General features: G+C 57.1%; 1 protein-coding gene across 3 annotated transcripts in view; it reads right to left on the bottom strand.

Moving 5' to 3' along the window:
• ACACA (acetyl-CoA carboxylase alpha) overlaps positions 1 to 13,848 on the bottom strand; it is a 112,393-nt gene that overhangs the window by 74,453 nt on the left and 24,092 nt on the right. For all 3 annotated transcript variants that reach the window (XM_054166712.1, XM_054166710.1, XM_054166711.1), the window contains 13 exons: positions 11,919 to 12,080; positions 11,218 to 11,381; positions 10,013 to 10,163; positions 9,422 to 9,525; positions 8,899 to 8,980; positions 7,674 to 7,819; positions 6,508 to 6,658; positions 5,178 to 5,312; positions 4,364 to 4,510; positions 3,682 to 3,870; positions 3,040 to 3,140; positions 1,508 to 1,596; positions 688 to 812 (listed from right to left, as the gene is read on the bottom strand). In XM_054166712.1, coding sequence (XP_054022687.1) covers positions 688 to 812; positions 1,508 to 1,596; positions 3,040 to 3,140; positions 3,682 to 3,870; positions 4,364 to 4,510; positions 5,178 to 5,312; positions 6,508 to 6,658; positions 7,674 to 7,819; positions 8,899 to 8,980; positions 9,422 to 9,525; positions 10,013 to 10,163; positions 11,218 to 11,381; positions 11,919 to 12,080 — 1,746 coding nt within the window. The remainder of the gene's footprint in view (positions 1 to 687; positions 813 to 1,507; positions 1,597 to 3,039; positions 3,141 to 3,681; positions 3,871 to 4,363; positions 4,511 to 5,177; positions 5,313 to 6,507; positions 6,659 to 7,673; positions 7,820 to 8,898; positions 8,981 to 9,421; positions 9,526 to 10,012; positions 10,164 to 11,217; positions 11,382 to 11,918; positions 12,081 to 13,848) is intronic.

The following is a 13,848-nucleotide window of genomic DNA, read 5'->3' as shown; positions in this document are numbered from 1 at the left end:
CTTGAGTGCCTGGGCTCCCAGGGAAATTGAAGGCCTGAGCTGTGCCCAGCTGCCATTTTCTCTCTCCATCACAGCAGCATGATTACTTGAGAAATGAACAGCCCCAGCTCACAGCTCCTCCAGAATCCTCAGAGGAAATATGGCTCCGTGTTCAAATAATGAGATTCTTAAGGCAAGCCTTGCTCACAATCACAGCACACAGCAGCCAGGGAGAGGGGAAAGGAGAGGCAGAAAGAAAGAATGCCAGGGTCCTTACAGCTTACAAATGAGAATTTAAGGAACTCAGCCTCAGCCCAGGACAATTATGACTCCTCTGCTTCTGAGAGTTATTTGGTGAAGGGCTGCTTTGGATGGGTTTGGGGCAGTAACAGAACAGGTTATGTCTGGGGAAAAAAGTGGGGGGGAGGAGAAAAGGTGGGTGAGAAGAAAGAGAGAAAGCCCTCATTGCACTCTGATAGGCAATCAGTGCAGGGCAGTCATGAGGCAGAAGGGGCAGGGACACTGAGCTGAGCAGTGTGCTCTGGGGCCCCTCTCGTTCCTGGCTTGCATGCCCCAGGAACACAGGAAGCAACTCCAGGCAGCGGCCACTGCCTCCGCAGCTCTCCGCTGTCAATTCAGTACCCTCAGAGCACCAAACACACAACCAGAAGCAGCAGCCAATGTCCAGAGCACCAACAGACAACTTACAATGAGCATTGTAACCAGCAGGTTCTTCTTGGTGACCTGGGCGTGTGAGAAGATGTAGTTGAGCACCGCGTTCATATCGCTCTTGTTCTCCTCCCGCAGGCTGAACACACACTTGTCATAGTGCCCTGCAGGCAAGGGCACAGCTGGTCAGGCTCACAGCCCTCTGCCATGCAGGACAAGTTATCAGATGTGTCTTTGCTCTCCTGCACTGATGCTCTGAGAGGCTGCCTTGCCTAGTCCAGCTCTGGGCAGGAAGCACCCCTCCCACCACCGCCCCTCCAACTCCTGCTCTTCTTAAGCCAGCCCCAACACCAAGCATCTCCCTAGTGAGCAATAGAGAGAGGAATGCTGAGCTCAGCTCAACCAGCCACCAAACTCGAGAGCAAAAAGCCCTGCACCATCCTCTGCTGCCAGCAAAGTGAAGTGGAAATGGATCTGAGGTATGTTTAGGCTGGTGCAGGTATTGGGCCAGGACAAAAGAAGAGCAGAGCAAAATCTGAACTACTCCAGAGGCAGAGCTTCAAACTTCACCAGTGCTTCATTGCCATCTTGTGCCTGCACACAGCAGTGCAAGGGATTCGCCTCAGCTCTCAGGCTGAGCTTCGAGGTTTGCTCCTGGCATTTTACAGCAGGGGCAAGCAGCTCAGGAGCTTGATTTACTCCACCTGATTCTTACTGTAGAGTGCAGTACACAGGCAAGATGGCATTCAGTAGGCTGGTGGATTAGAACAGTTTGGTGCACTCTGCAGATGCTCAGAGATCAGAAGCCTTCTGGGAGCAGAGGAGGCTCTTTCAGCAACCCTGCTGCGCTGAGACTCACCGTGCTGGAACTGAGTCTCCACCTTCAGATACTGGCGCAGCAGATCCATCACCACTGCCTTCATGTGGCCCCGAATGCCACTCCGGTATCTGCAGAAGCAAACATGTCCAAGCTGCAGCGAGACAGGCACAGCCCTGCTGCTGAGCACCTGCCAGTGACTGCCGGGGCAGAGCGCTGCTGGCACCGGGGGCAGAGCGCTGCCGGCACCGAGGGGCAGAGCGCTGCCGGCACCGAGGGGCAGAGCGCTGCCGGCACCGAGGGGCAGAGCGCTGCCGGCACCGGGGGCAGAGCGCTGCGGCACCGGGGGCAGAGCGCTGCCGACACCGGGGGCAGAGCGCTGCCGGCACCGGGGGCAGAGCGCTGCCGGCACCGGGGGCAGAGCGCTGCCGGCACCGGGGGCAGAGCGCTGCCGGCACCGGGGGGCAGAGCGCTGCCGGCACCGGGGGGCAGAGCGCTGCGGCACCGGGGGGCAGAGCGCTGCGGCACCGGGGGCAGAGCGCTGCCGGCACCGGGGGGCAGAGCGCTGCCGGCACCGGGGGGCAGAGCGCTGCCGGCACCGGGGGCAGAGCGCTGCGGCACCGGGGGTTAGAGCGCTGCGGCACCGGGGGCAGAGCGCTGCGGCACCGGGGGCAGAGCGCTGCGGCACCGGGGGTTAGAGCGCTGCGGCACCGGGGGCAGAGCGCTGCCGGCACCGGGGGGCAGAGCGCTGCGGCACCGGGGGTTAGAGCGCTGCGGCACCGGGGGCAGAGCGCTGCGGCACCGGGGGCAGAGCGCTGCGGCACCGGGGGTTAGAGCGCTGCGGCACCGGGGGCAGAGCGCTGCCGGCACCGGGGGGCAGAGCGCTGCCGGCACCGGGGGCAGAGCGCTGCCGGCACCGGGGGGCAGAGCGCTGCCGGCACCGGGGGCAGAGCGCTGCCGGCACCGAGGGGCAGAGCGCTGCCGGCACCGGGGGCAGAGCGCTGCCGGCACCGGGGGGCAGAGCGCTGCCGGCACCGGGGGGCAGAGCGCTGCCGGCACCGAGGGGCAGAGCGCTGCCGGCACCGGGGGCAGAGCGCTGCGGCACCGGGGGTTAGAGCGCTGCCGGCACCGGGGGCAGAGCGCTGCCGGCACCGGGGGCAGAGCGCTGCCAGGGAGAAGCGGCCCTGGCTCTGGGGACACCTAACCTCTGCCGTCACTGCTGTGGGGCAGCTCAGCTCACTGCCCTGGGCACCAACGTGTCCCTTCTCTTCTAAACATGCTCAGAACCCCAGACACTGATAGGCACAACCCCCCCAAGAGCTTGGTGAAACAGCCAGGGTGTGACCAGGGTCGGGACAGAAGGGAAAGCTCTCTTTCATCTGGCAAAGGGACAAAGAGGAAGGATCTGATGTGTGCTTCACACAGGCAGCCAGGAGCCAGACACACAGAGCCCTCCGCTGCTGCTGGCTCCCTGAGGGAAGCAGGGAGGGTCACTCCTAGTGCTCATCTGAGTGGAGACAAAGAGGCTCAGGTCTCCCAGGGAGGAGCAGCAGGAGAGCCAAAGGCTCCCTCACCTCTGCACGAGCTGCACGATGCTCTGGGTGTTCATGAAGAAGACCTCTCGCTCCGACTTGCGGTTCAGGGTGGCCGCGTGGCTGTCCAGGATGTTGGCGATCTGAAAGAGAGCAGCCCCTGACAGCCCCAGCCTGGATGGCTGACCCCCAGCAGAGCACCTCCAGACAGAGCAGAGCAGAGCTCCAGCAGAGGCCCCAGCCTTAAACTGCTAAGGAAGTGAAGAAGCTGACAACGACAGGAAGATCGAGGCACAGCCTCCTAGACTGCAGAACTCCTCCAGCACCTCAGCTGCTCAGGCCTCCCTCAGCTGCAGCCTCAGCTGCAGCCACACATTCTGAGGGTGATGCTGACCCCACAAATGCCACTGCAGCATATGGCCCAGGCAACAAAACCAATCAATAAATGCCCACAATGCACACAGCCTGCCTGTTTAAAGCTGTCCTGAGCAGGGAAGAGCTGCCCTTCAGCACAGGAAGGAGGCAAGCCCTACAGCTCAGGTGACACAGGCAGGTCTCTTTCAGCACAGACCCCACGTCCAACCACACCTTTGAGGTCCAGCTGACCTCCAGATAACTGAAAGGAGCTTTGCTCTCTCTCCCCAGCACAAACCAATTCTTATTCCTCCACGTGTGGCTGAGTACCTGCTGGCTGGGAAACTGGCAGAGCACTGAGGTGATGTTGCTGGCATACTGAGCCATCTCCTTCTTGATGGACTTCTCTACATTGGGTGGGATCCGGCCAGAAACACTTGTCATGATGTCCTGCAGCTCCAGCAGAGGCAGGGAGGGGTCTCTCAGTGTCTTCATGAGTCGCTCAACCCAGCCCTTCACCTAGGGAGAGCCAAGCAGTGCAGGGGCAGGCATGAAGAATAAGCAGCAAGAAGGGAAAAGAGGAAAAGCTTTTCACTGAGGTGGTCTTCAGCACTAGTTTATCACACAGCCAGGAACTAAAAGAGAGAACTAAGGCAGATGACAAAGCTGCTGTGTCACCTTACACCAACAGCTGGCTCAGACTCATCCACCTTCACTCCTCCTCCCTCTGGGACTGCCACCGCAGCTGGCTATGCACACAGCATCCTAGCACAAGGCTGCAGGCACAAGCAGGAAAGACCAAGCTCAGCTCTTTGGTTTTGGTGGCAGAGATGGGACCCTTCCCCCTGCTCTCTGGTGAGGCTGTCAGGAAGTCAAAGGAGACCGAATGGAGCTGGCACTAGCAGGGCAATGCTGCCCTGGCTCTTGGTCCTCTGCCTGTGACACGCAAATTGGCCACCCCAACCTCGAGCTGAAAGGGTCCCTGTGCCCCTGCAGCAGCAGGGAGCAGTACCTTGCTGCTGAAGAAGGGCTCTGGCAGGCAGTAGCCATTCATGATGTTCACCAGGTTGTCCAGGACGCAGTGGAAGATGCGGTGCAGCTTCTCTCCCTGCAGCGCAGTGCTCTGGATCTGCGGCAGGGTGCCCGTGTGCAGCTCCGCCTGCAAGCACAGCCACAGCTCCCTCACCCTTCCAGCTGGGGCACAGCCACAGCTCCCCCTCACCCTCCCAGCTGGGGCACAGCCACAGCTCCCTCACCCTTCCAGCTGGGGCACAGCCACAGCTCCCCCTCACCCTCCCAGCTGGGGCACAGCCACAGCTCCCCCTCACCTTCCCAGCTGGGGCACAGCCACAGCTCCCCCTCACCCTCCCTGCTGGGGCACAGCCACAGCTCCCTCTCACCCTCCCAGCTGGGGCACAGCCACAGCTCCCTCTCACCCTCCCAGCTGGGGCACAGCCACAGCTCCCTCTCACCCTCCCTGCTGGGGCACCATCCCTGGGGCAACACCCAGCTGCCCTCCACTGCCAGCTCAGAGGAGTGGAAATGCATTTGGCTGAGAGGCAGAGGAGCTCTGAGCTGGATCTGTGGCAGCTCTGTGTACAGCAGAGCTGAGAAAGGAAGAGAGGAATGGTGCAGAAGTTTAGCCTGACTCAGAGAAAGAGACATCAGTGAGTCCTGGTCCTCATCAGGGACAAAGAAACAGCAAAGTGACAACTGCAGCACTGTGCACAAACCTGGCACTGGCTGGGCACAGTGGCCCACCAGGTACTACTCTCAGCATCACTCCCCTCTTGCAAAGACAGCAGACACCTCCTGCAGCTTCTCACCTGCTGAACCCTGCTGGGATCATCCAGCTGGAGCTTGGCAATCACACAGCCTGGATCCAGGACTGCTCCTGGGCGTTTGACATAATGGATGCAGCCTGACTCTCCTGCTGTCAGTGTCATCACCATCTTCATCACCTGCAGCAAGGCAAACAGGTCACACACTCAGCTCCCATGCTGCCAGCCGGCTCCAGGCTTCCGAGCCAGCAGCCGGTGCCCTGCCACAGACAAGCCTGCAGCAGCACCTTTTGCCTTCAAGCTTTCTCAAAAGCTTCCAAGCTCAGAGTGGGATCCCAGGCACCAAAGTGAGCAGTGGCACAAAAGTGCAGCAGGGAGCCCCCCTGGGGAGCATCACCTGCTCCACACAGCAGGAACTCAGGAAGGTCCCACAGGTAACACACTGCAGACCCTGCTGCAGCTGCTGCTCTCTAAAGGCCAGAGGTGGACCTTCCAGCCTTCAGTGCAGCATCCTTCCAGAAAGGATTCTTTCTAGAGATCACAGATCTCAGACTGCTCCTCACTCAGATGCTTCCTCAGATCAGCCATGGAAGCTCCTGCCTTTGGGGAAGGGCTGGGGATGAGGCAAGAGAGCCTCACTGTACCACTGCTGTACTATACACAACTGGGAACACAGGAATGGACTAGGTGGCTCCTTCTTAGCCCTTGCAGCATAAAGCACTTAGAGCCAGTATCTGGATCTCTGTCTTGATAGCTTTCTCCTACACATTGTCCCCAGCTGGTTTAATTGCCCCTCTGTCAACACACACCCTCCCCTCCCTCAAATCCGCTCTGAGCCTCTCACTCCTACACAATCCCTTGTGCTTTCCTCACAGGGATGCAGAAACTGGTCAGCCTCCTCCTCTCCAGGAGTTAAGTAACTGCCAAGGCAGGAGGGAGGAGTGCTGCTCACCCCATCAACCTGATAAATGATCAGGTAAGCAGGGAAGTCCTCATTTGTTACTTCATCTTGGCACAGAGCTCTTCTTCTGAGTCTGAGTTAGCAGTGAGCAGTGGTCTGCAAGCAGGCAGCTTGGCCACCACAGCTGGGACGCACAGCACACATGGGCCCCACTCCACCCTGGCCTCACAGCCAGATGGTCTCATGGTCTCCCTGCTGAGAAGTGGTGCTCAGCACTCACGTTTCAGCTCTGTCCCCACCCTGGCACTCTCCCTGCTGCCTCCTGCATTAGTCCAGGTCAAAACGCAGACAACATTCGGAATCCTCTCTCGCGCAGCTCCCAGCTCCGAAGCGCTCAGCCCTTCGTTCCACAGCATCCAACAGTTGGTTCCCACCCCAGCCTGCGCCTGGGCAGCTCAGCTGAGGCTCTCTCACCTCTATTTCTGCAAAGCACTGGCCTGCAAACACGTGTCCCCCGTCCTCCACCACGTACTGGATGAGCTTGCCGGCGGAGGGCGAGCGCAGCAGGGAGGGGTCGTTCTCCTTCTCGAACACGCAGGTCTTGTTGCCGATGGTGATGCGGTACCTGCCCCAGACAGCGCCCTGCTCAGCCCCCGCGGCACGGCCTGCCCAGCCCGCGACCCGTGCTCCCTCCCCGCTCCACTGCAAAGCCCTCCTGAGCGGCAGGGCACAGCCCCGACCCGCGCGGCTCGGAGCAATCGCAGCAACAGCAGGGTGGCAGCCAGGGATCAAACCCAGCAGGCAGAGCCCTTGGCGAGGCTGTCCACGTGCTGCTTCTCCACCAACAGCTATCCTTCACTGTCAGAACCAGAGGGGTTCAAGACTCCCATAAACAAAAGCTGATGTTGGAGGGGTGGCCCTGCCCTAACACTGCCATACAGGAGACACAAACTGCCCAGCTCCTGCCAGATCCTCCTGTGCACAGAGCACAGCAGGATGCAGCCCTGCAGCACAGCCTGAGATTTTGATAGCATTTTCCAGCCCCAAAAGTTCCCAAATCCTGTTTGGGCTCCTGACCAGATTCCTTATGCTTGCCACAGGAGAGAAACCTTTAGAGGGGCAGCAGGGCCCAGCCAGGGCTGGACATCTGCTGATCTAGGATCCCTGCAGGGAATCCTGAGGGGAAGCACTGAGACTGAATCATAGAATCACAGAACAGGTTGGGTTGGAAGGGGCCTTAAAGGTCATCCAGTTCCAACCCCTGCCATGGGCAGGGACACCTCCACCAGCCCAGGGCAGATGTGCAGTTTCCAGGAGTTTAAAGGTTTCCTTCTTTTCTTTTCTGTTTGTTTGGGCATTTTTCTAGTGCAAGAGGGCACTCTGGAAGAACCATCAGGAAAATAAGGACTTCACATTGGTCCACATTCAGCCCTGCCCTTCTAACAGCAGCCAAGATCTGTTCCTCAGGTGCAGGCCACTCCTCCTAAACCATATCCACGAACTCTATCCATAATGCATCCAGAAACCTCCTCCTAGGAGAGCGTTCCACTCCCTGCTCATCACTGGGAAGCACAAAACTTCAACTACCCCTAGCTGTGGCTGGGGGTAAATGCTCAGCATCATTCTGGAGAGGTTGCTACCTGTCCACTTCCTCTTTCATGTAGGTGGTGTAGCTGCTGCCATCGTAGGAGAGGAGCAGGCCTCCGTCGCTCAGGCGGTGCACATCCACCTCCACGCAGGAGCTGTTCATGATCACCACGTAGGAGTTGGGAGACTGCCTGGTCACCTGCAGAGCCACAGCCATGGTTGGCACCACACAAGGTAAGCACAGCCCTGGCAGTGCCTGGGGTGCCCCAGTGACAGTTCCCCATGCACTGCCAGAGCAGGAGCCAAAGCAAGGGAACGGAGCCACTTGTCCTCATGGGAGATGAGGAAAAGCGATGGCAAGAAAATTGGGACCACAAAGCCAAGCACTCAGCAGCCAAGAGATGGCAGAACTAATGCTGTCCATGGATCTTGGTTTAATCCTCTCACACTTAAGCATTAATTGCACAGGTTTGACTATGCAATCAAGGACCATTTCTTCACCCTGATCTCCCTACAAGTCCGCCATGCACTGAAGCTGCAGAACAGATGAGTTGATCTGGAAGGAAAAAGCAGCTGAAGCTCTCCCAGGAAAAAGGCAGCCCAGCACAGTCTGTGCCACAGAGTTCCTGCCTGGGATGGGTAAATCACTTAAATCATGCTTCAGCTGCTGTTCAGTGCCTGTGTCTCATCCAAGGGGTGCCAAGATACGACCACAGAGGTGCAGGACACTTAGAGCTGCAAAACCCAGCACATGGTCATGCTGCTGGAAACCTCCCCACAGCAGATTTGCCCCAGGAAGCTGATGGAGCTTGCACAGGCAACCTTCAGCCTGTTATTTCCCAACCTCTGCAAGCTTGGTTGTGCAATCTCTAAACAGGATTTCCAACACTGGTTTTTTGCACACAGCAAAGAAAAAGCCCCACTGAAAGGCCTATAAACCTGCCATGCTGATGGAGCTGGGCTCAGACACCCCCCAGTGGAGAGCTGGTTATCCAGAATGTCCCTGAAAGCTCTGCTCAACAAGCAGGCAGCAGCTTTGGCCTGCAATAAATTATTCCTCACCCCATTCAAAGCATTTCTTGACCCCAAAGGGTTCCAGTGTTTACAGAGACACTGCAGTGGAGAGGTGTGATGGGAGACTGTGCTGCTTTCTGAGCCCCACCCAAGCAGAGCCAAACCCTGCACTGCTCTCATTCCCAGAGCCACACTCATTCCAAAGGTGAAGGCATAGCAGCCCCACAAGCAGCCACTGCCAGCCAGGGAGTGCAGGCTGGGTACCTTCAGCACATATTTCCCTCCTTCGTAGATGAGTTCCACGTCCACAGTGTTCAGCAGAGTGTGAGCAGGCAGCACCTGGCCCCTTCAAAGAGAAGCACAAAACAAAACTGATCTTGCTGAAGCCACCAGATGGCTCTCAGGGCCCCAGGCAGGTTCTAAGCATGCAAGACTGGAGAACACCAGCAAGAGATGGGAGCAGGCTTTTGAAGTGTCTCCTTAGGAGGGACACAGCTGGGCACAGCTAACCCATCTCTGCAGCCACCCAGAGCAGCTCTTCTCTCCCTTCCACTCAGCCTCTGCTGCCTCAGAGAAGAGGCTGCAAAAGGAGCATCACAGCTTCAGTTCCAGAACTGGAGCATGGCTTAGCCCAGGCACAAAGCAGCCTTTCCCCCTGGGGCTCTGTTTAAGTACAGAGTCACCAATGGGACCCTGAGGGGAAGAGCTCCTGAGCAGCCCTGCCTTTGCAAACCCAAACCCATGGCTGTGTAGCAGCTACCTTAGCAGCTGCCTAAAGCACTTTTACCTTTCTAGAGAGTGCAGGAAGTTTGAGACACTGTTTCTGAGGCTCACATCAGCCACATGCAGAGCTCCACACACCACTCCCAGCATGGTGTCAGGCCTTTCAGCCTAGAAAGCAAACACACAGAGCACAGTCACACCTGCTCTAGCCTCAGGCCATTCTGGACACCCACCTGGAGAATGAAGAGCCTCGTTTCCAGCTGGCCATGGCCAGTCTCAGACCATTCTGGACATCCACAGTCTCAGCTCTCCTGCTGAGCTAACCTCTCTTTACAGTTAAGTTGCAAACACTACACAGAAGCAGCTCTCTCACACACATTTTCTTCTTGCTGGATGAAATCTTCAGGCTCCACCTACACTTCCACTCTCCCCTGCCCCAGCTCCAAAGGAGCAGCCTCGATTCACACACCACTAAGATGCTTTTCTGGCCAGCTTTCCGAGCGCCTCTCCCTGGCAGGGACGACCTTGATTGGAGGCCAGTGAAGAAGTTTATTCACAAACTGCCAATTCACCACTGTAAATCCTTGTCCCCTTGCAAGCAGCATGCACCAAGCCTGCCCCCCACTCCCTTTGCTGCGTGGAGCCAGCAGCTGACCTGGACTTTCTCGGCTATGAGGCGGTCCAGCCAGCCCGTGTCGATGCGGTTCTGCTGGAAGCTCTCTGTCTCCAGCAGCTTGATCAAGTACTCCACCGTGGTGCGGAAGTCCCCGCGGATGGACAGCTCCTTCAAGGCCACCACCATGTTCCTGCAAGAGGAAAGAACACCTCTCACCTACCCCAGACTAGCAGTGACCTGCGGGTTGGTAGCTCCAGGTGGCTCCCCCTGAGCCGTCAGGAAAGAGCAGCCTGCAGGTAACGGCAGAAGAGAGCCTCCAGCAGAGGCAGGCTCTGTGTGACGTGCCTGGGAATGGAGTCACAGAGTGGTTTGGGATGCAAGGGACCTTTAAAGATCACCTGGTTCCAACCCAAAGCCTCACCAATATTACCACCTTCTCTCTGCACCAGCTGTGGGACCAGCACTGCTCACTGTTACCATCACCCAGGCACCTACCACGTGGCAGAGCAGCCAGACCAGACCAAAGTTGGAAGAGACCTTGGAGATCATCAAGTCCAACCTATCACCCAACACTACCTCATCAACTAAACCATGATACCAAGCACCCCATTCAGTCTCTTCCAAAACACCTCCCTGGGCAGCCCATTTACTGGACACTATCCTCTGGTCATTTCTGCTGATTAGAAGCAACAAAATCTTATTAAGTATGAAAAGTTTTTCATAGGGTAGGATGACATTTTTCTGCAGTGAAATAAGAAACCAAATGTACCATGGTCATGCCCCCAGAATGGGACAGGGGAATGGCTGTGCATGAAGGGCAGCACGGACGAGAGGTCAGACAGCCCTACCCCATGCCCTTGTGCTTTAGTGCTCCACACCAGGTAGGGACACTTGAGGGTTTATAAACCACTGCAAGGCACTGGCATAACAAGCTCCAGTGTCTGTCCTGTCAGAAGCCTCCTGCCTGAGTGCTGTGACAGAGAGACTCCAGCACAGAGGCAGCTGTTTCACACCCCAGCAGCAGCTGTGCAAAGCAGGAATGGAACAGAAAAAGATAATCAAGAGAGTGATGCAAGAAGTGCAGAAACGTAGGCACAACACAGTGGGACTGCAAAGCACAGCAGGGCCAGAAGCAAAACAAAGTCAAGAGGGTCACTCCTTTCACAACTGGCAGCAGTCACTTTGGATCAAATCATTCAGCCTGAAGGAAGCTGCAAGGCTGCAGGCCTGCTCTGCCTACTCACGAGATGGCTTCCTCTCGGTTCTCTCCCCAGGAGAAGCAGTGACCAAACTGAGAGTCAGCAAACTCATGCAGCCCTCCTGCAGCAGCCACGCTGAAGTAGCCCCAGACGTTCTTATTGCTGCGGAAGTTCAGCTCCTGCACCGTGCCAGAGCTGGGCTTAAACCCCTGTAAAGACAAACAGACACTGCTGTGCCCCCTACAGAACAGGCAGACAAACAGACACTGCTGTGCCCCCTACAGAACAGGCAGACAGACACTGCTGTGCCCCCTACAGAACAGGCAGACAAACAGACACTGCTGTGCCCCCTACAGAACAGGCAGACAAACAGACACTGCTGTGCCCCCTACAGAACAGGCAGACAAACAGACACTTCTGTGCCCCCTACAGAACAGGCAGACAAACAGACACTGCTGTGCCCCCTACAGAACAGGCAGACAAACAGACACTGCTGTGCCCCCTACAGAACAGGCAGACAAACAGACACTGCTGTGCCCCCTACAGAACAGGCAGAGCACCCAGAACCAGGGAGCCCGCTCCAGGTCTGGAGGCCACAGCAGCTCCTGACCGAGGCAGACGTGCGAGGAAGCTCAGGCTGCGTCTCACCCCAGGATCAGCTCAGGGAGACTGGGGCAGAGCCCTCCCAGCCTGCTGGCAGTGCTGAGGGCGAGCAGCAGGGCTCAGGCTCAGGCTGCAGCTCTCACCTCGTCGGGGTTCTCGCTGGTGATGCGTGCGGCGATGACGTGGCCGCGGGGGCAGGGCACGTGCGCCGAGTTCTCAAAGTCAATAGCTGCATCCCCCCAGGGAGAGACTCCATACATCACCCTGATGTCCTTGATCCTGTGCAGGGGAATGCCCATGGCAATCTGGGGAAGAAAGAGGAACAACAGTAAAGACAATAAAAGAAGCTACTGCCGAGTAAGCTTCTCTCCCATTCCCACAGCAGAGCAGCTATGCCTTGAGGAAGTCCTTCCCCAGTTCCCTGTGGGAACACACAGGCCTCTGGTTCTGCTGGGAGCCTTCTCCATCAACACCCCTCCAACATTCCTGTTGCTCAGGACAGCTGAGCTCTGTGCAGGATCCATCCCAAGCCCTTCAGCCACTGTTTTCCACTGCCTGATTGAAAGGCTCCAGGGGAAGCTGGTTGGTGCCAGGTCAGCTGGGCACGGGCACGAGGAGGCCTGTTCAAAATACACTGAGGGGCAAGTGAGACCAAGTCCCAGTGAGGAAGAAGGTCCAGTGAGGCAGAAGGCTCCTAAGTGGTTAGAGGAAGCTGGAGTTTTGCAATTACAAGCTGGAGAGAGAACAACCTGCAGAAGTGGCTGCATCCCTGTGGAGTGAAGTCCTGCTTGCTCTGGTCATTAGCTGGGAGGTTTTTACAGGCCCAGCTCAGAAAGGCTGAGCTTTAGCTTAACCACTGAGCTCAGCTGGGTATTAGCCAGACACCCACAGATGACAGACCAAACTGGTTGCACTGTCCATGTGCTCCCATGAAATTGCATCTAGCATCAGCAGCATGAAGAGCAGTGCCCAAACTGTGAGGAAAGCACCAAACCAGTTACCAGACTCCCAAAGCCTGGAAAATGCAGACATGGAGCTGCTGCTGAGAGAAGGCTCAGGCCAAAGCCAAACAGCCTCCTGGCACAAGGAAGGTCATCCTGCTCCTGAGCAGCCTACAGGACACTACAGTTCAAATGCTTGGTTCTCTCTGCCATCCATCCAATAAACATCAAAATGCAAACAGCAGGGAGAAGAAAGAGCCCAGAAAGAGAGCAAGAGGATGAGAACAGCATGAGGCAGAGCAGAAGCAACAACAGCTTTGTGCAGGATCCCTGAAGGATCTCCTCCTCACTCTGGAGCTGAGCACAGCCAGAACTGCCACCCACTGCCATGACCTCCCCTTGAACGAGCAACGAATCAGGACAAGCTCTTGTCCACTTTGCCACTTGCAGTGCCTGATCATCAGGCACAAGCCCTGTCTGCAGAGAGGCTAAAAGCAGGGACCTTAGCATGCAGGAGGAAGCATCTGCCCCAACTGAGGTGGAAACAACTGCTAGGGACTGCTTCTCACAACTACAGAGCCCCAGGTTGCTTTCCTGAACTTCAAACCTGCTGAAAGACACAACCCCAACTGCCTGCTCTTTTCCCCCTCCTTGTCACCAGAGGCTGCTGTCCCTCAGAGGCAGAGAGGGCGATGCCCTGCTCACAGCTGGCACTGCGTTAATCTCACCACCGGCCTCAGAAGCTAACTTGTCTGACAAAGTAATTCCAGAGCTTAAAGCTGAGCTGCTCCTGGCTGAAGCTTGTTGGGACAGGCTTCTTGCACACAGCCTTGCCTTAATGGTAGTTTTCCCACCTCTGTGTTTTATTACTCTGTGGCTTCCCTTCACACTACCTGAGCAGTGCAGGAGGAACAAGCAGGAAGTATCCTCTCCTTGCTTCCCAAAGCAGGAAGAGCCAAGAGGCAGAGCTCTGCCTCAGTGAAACAGCCCCAGCAGAAGGAGTCCATCTATGCTCTGCACTGCTGAATGAAGCTGTGCCTCAGCCACAGGAGACAGATCCCAAGACGAGAAAGTACCAAAGCTTTGAGCTGTTGAGGAGGAGATGTGGGGGAGTCAGGTATCACCCATCCCC

Source organism: Dryobates pubescens, chromosome 13 (genome assembly GCF_014839835.1).
Source record: "Dryobates pubescens isolate bDryPub1 chromosome 13, bDryPub1.pri, whole genome shotgun sequence".
Lineage (NCBI taxonomy): Eukaryota > Metazoa > Chordata > Aves > Piciformes > Picidae > Dryobates > Dryobates pubescens.
This window is presented reverse-complemented; position numbering and strand designations above follow the sequence as displayed.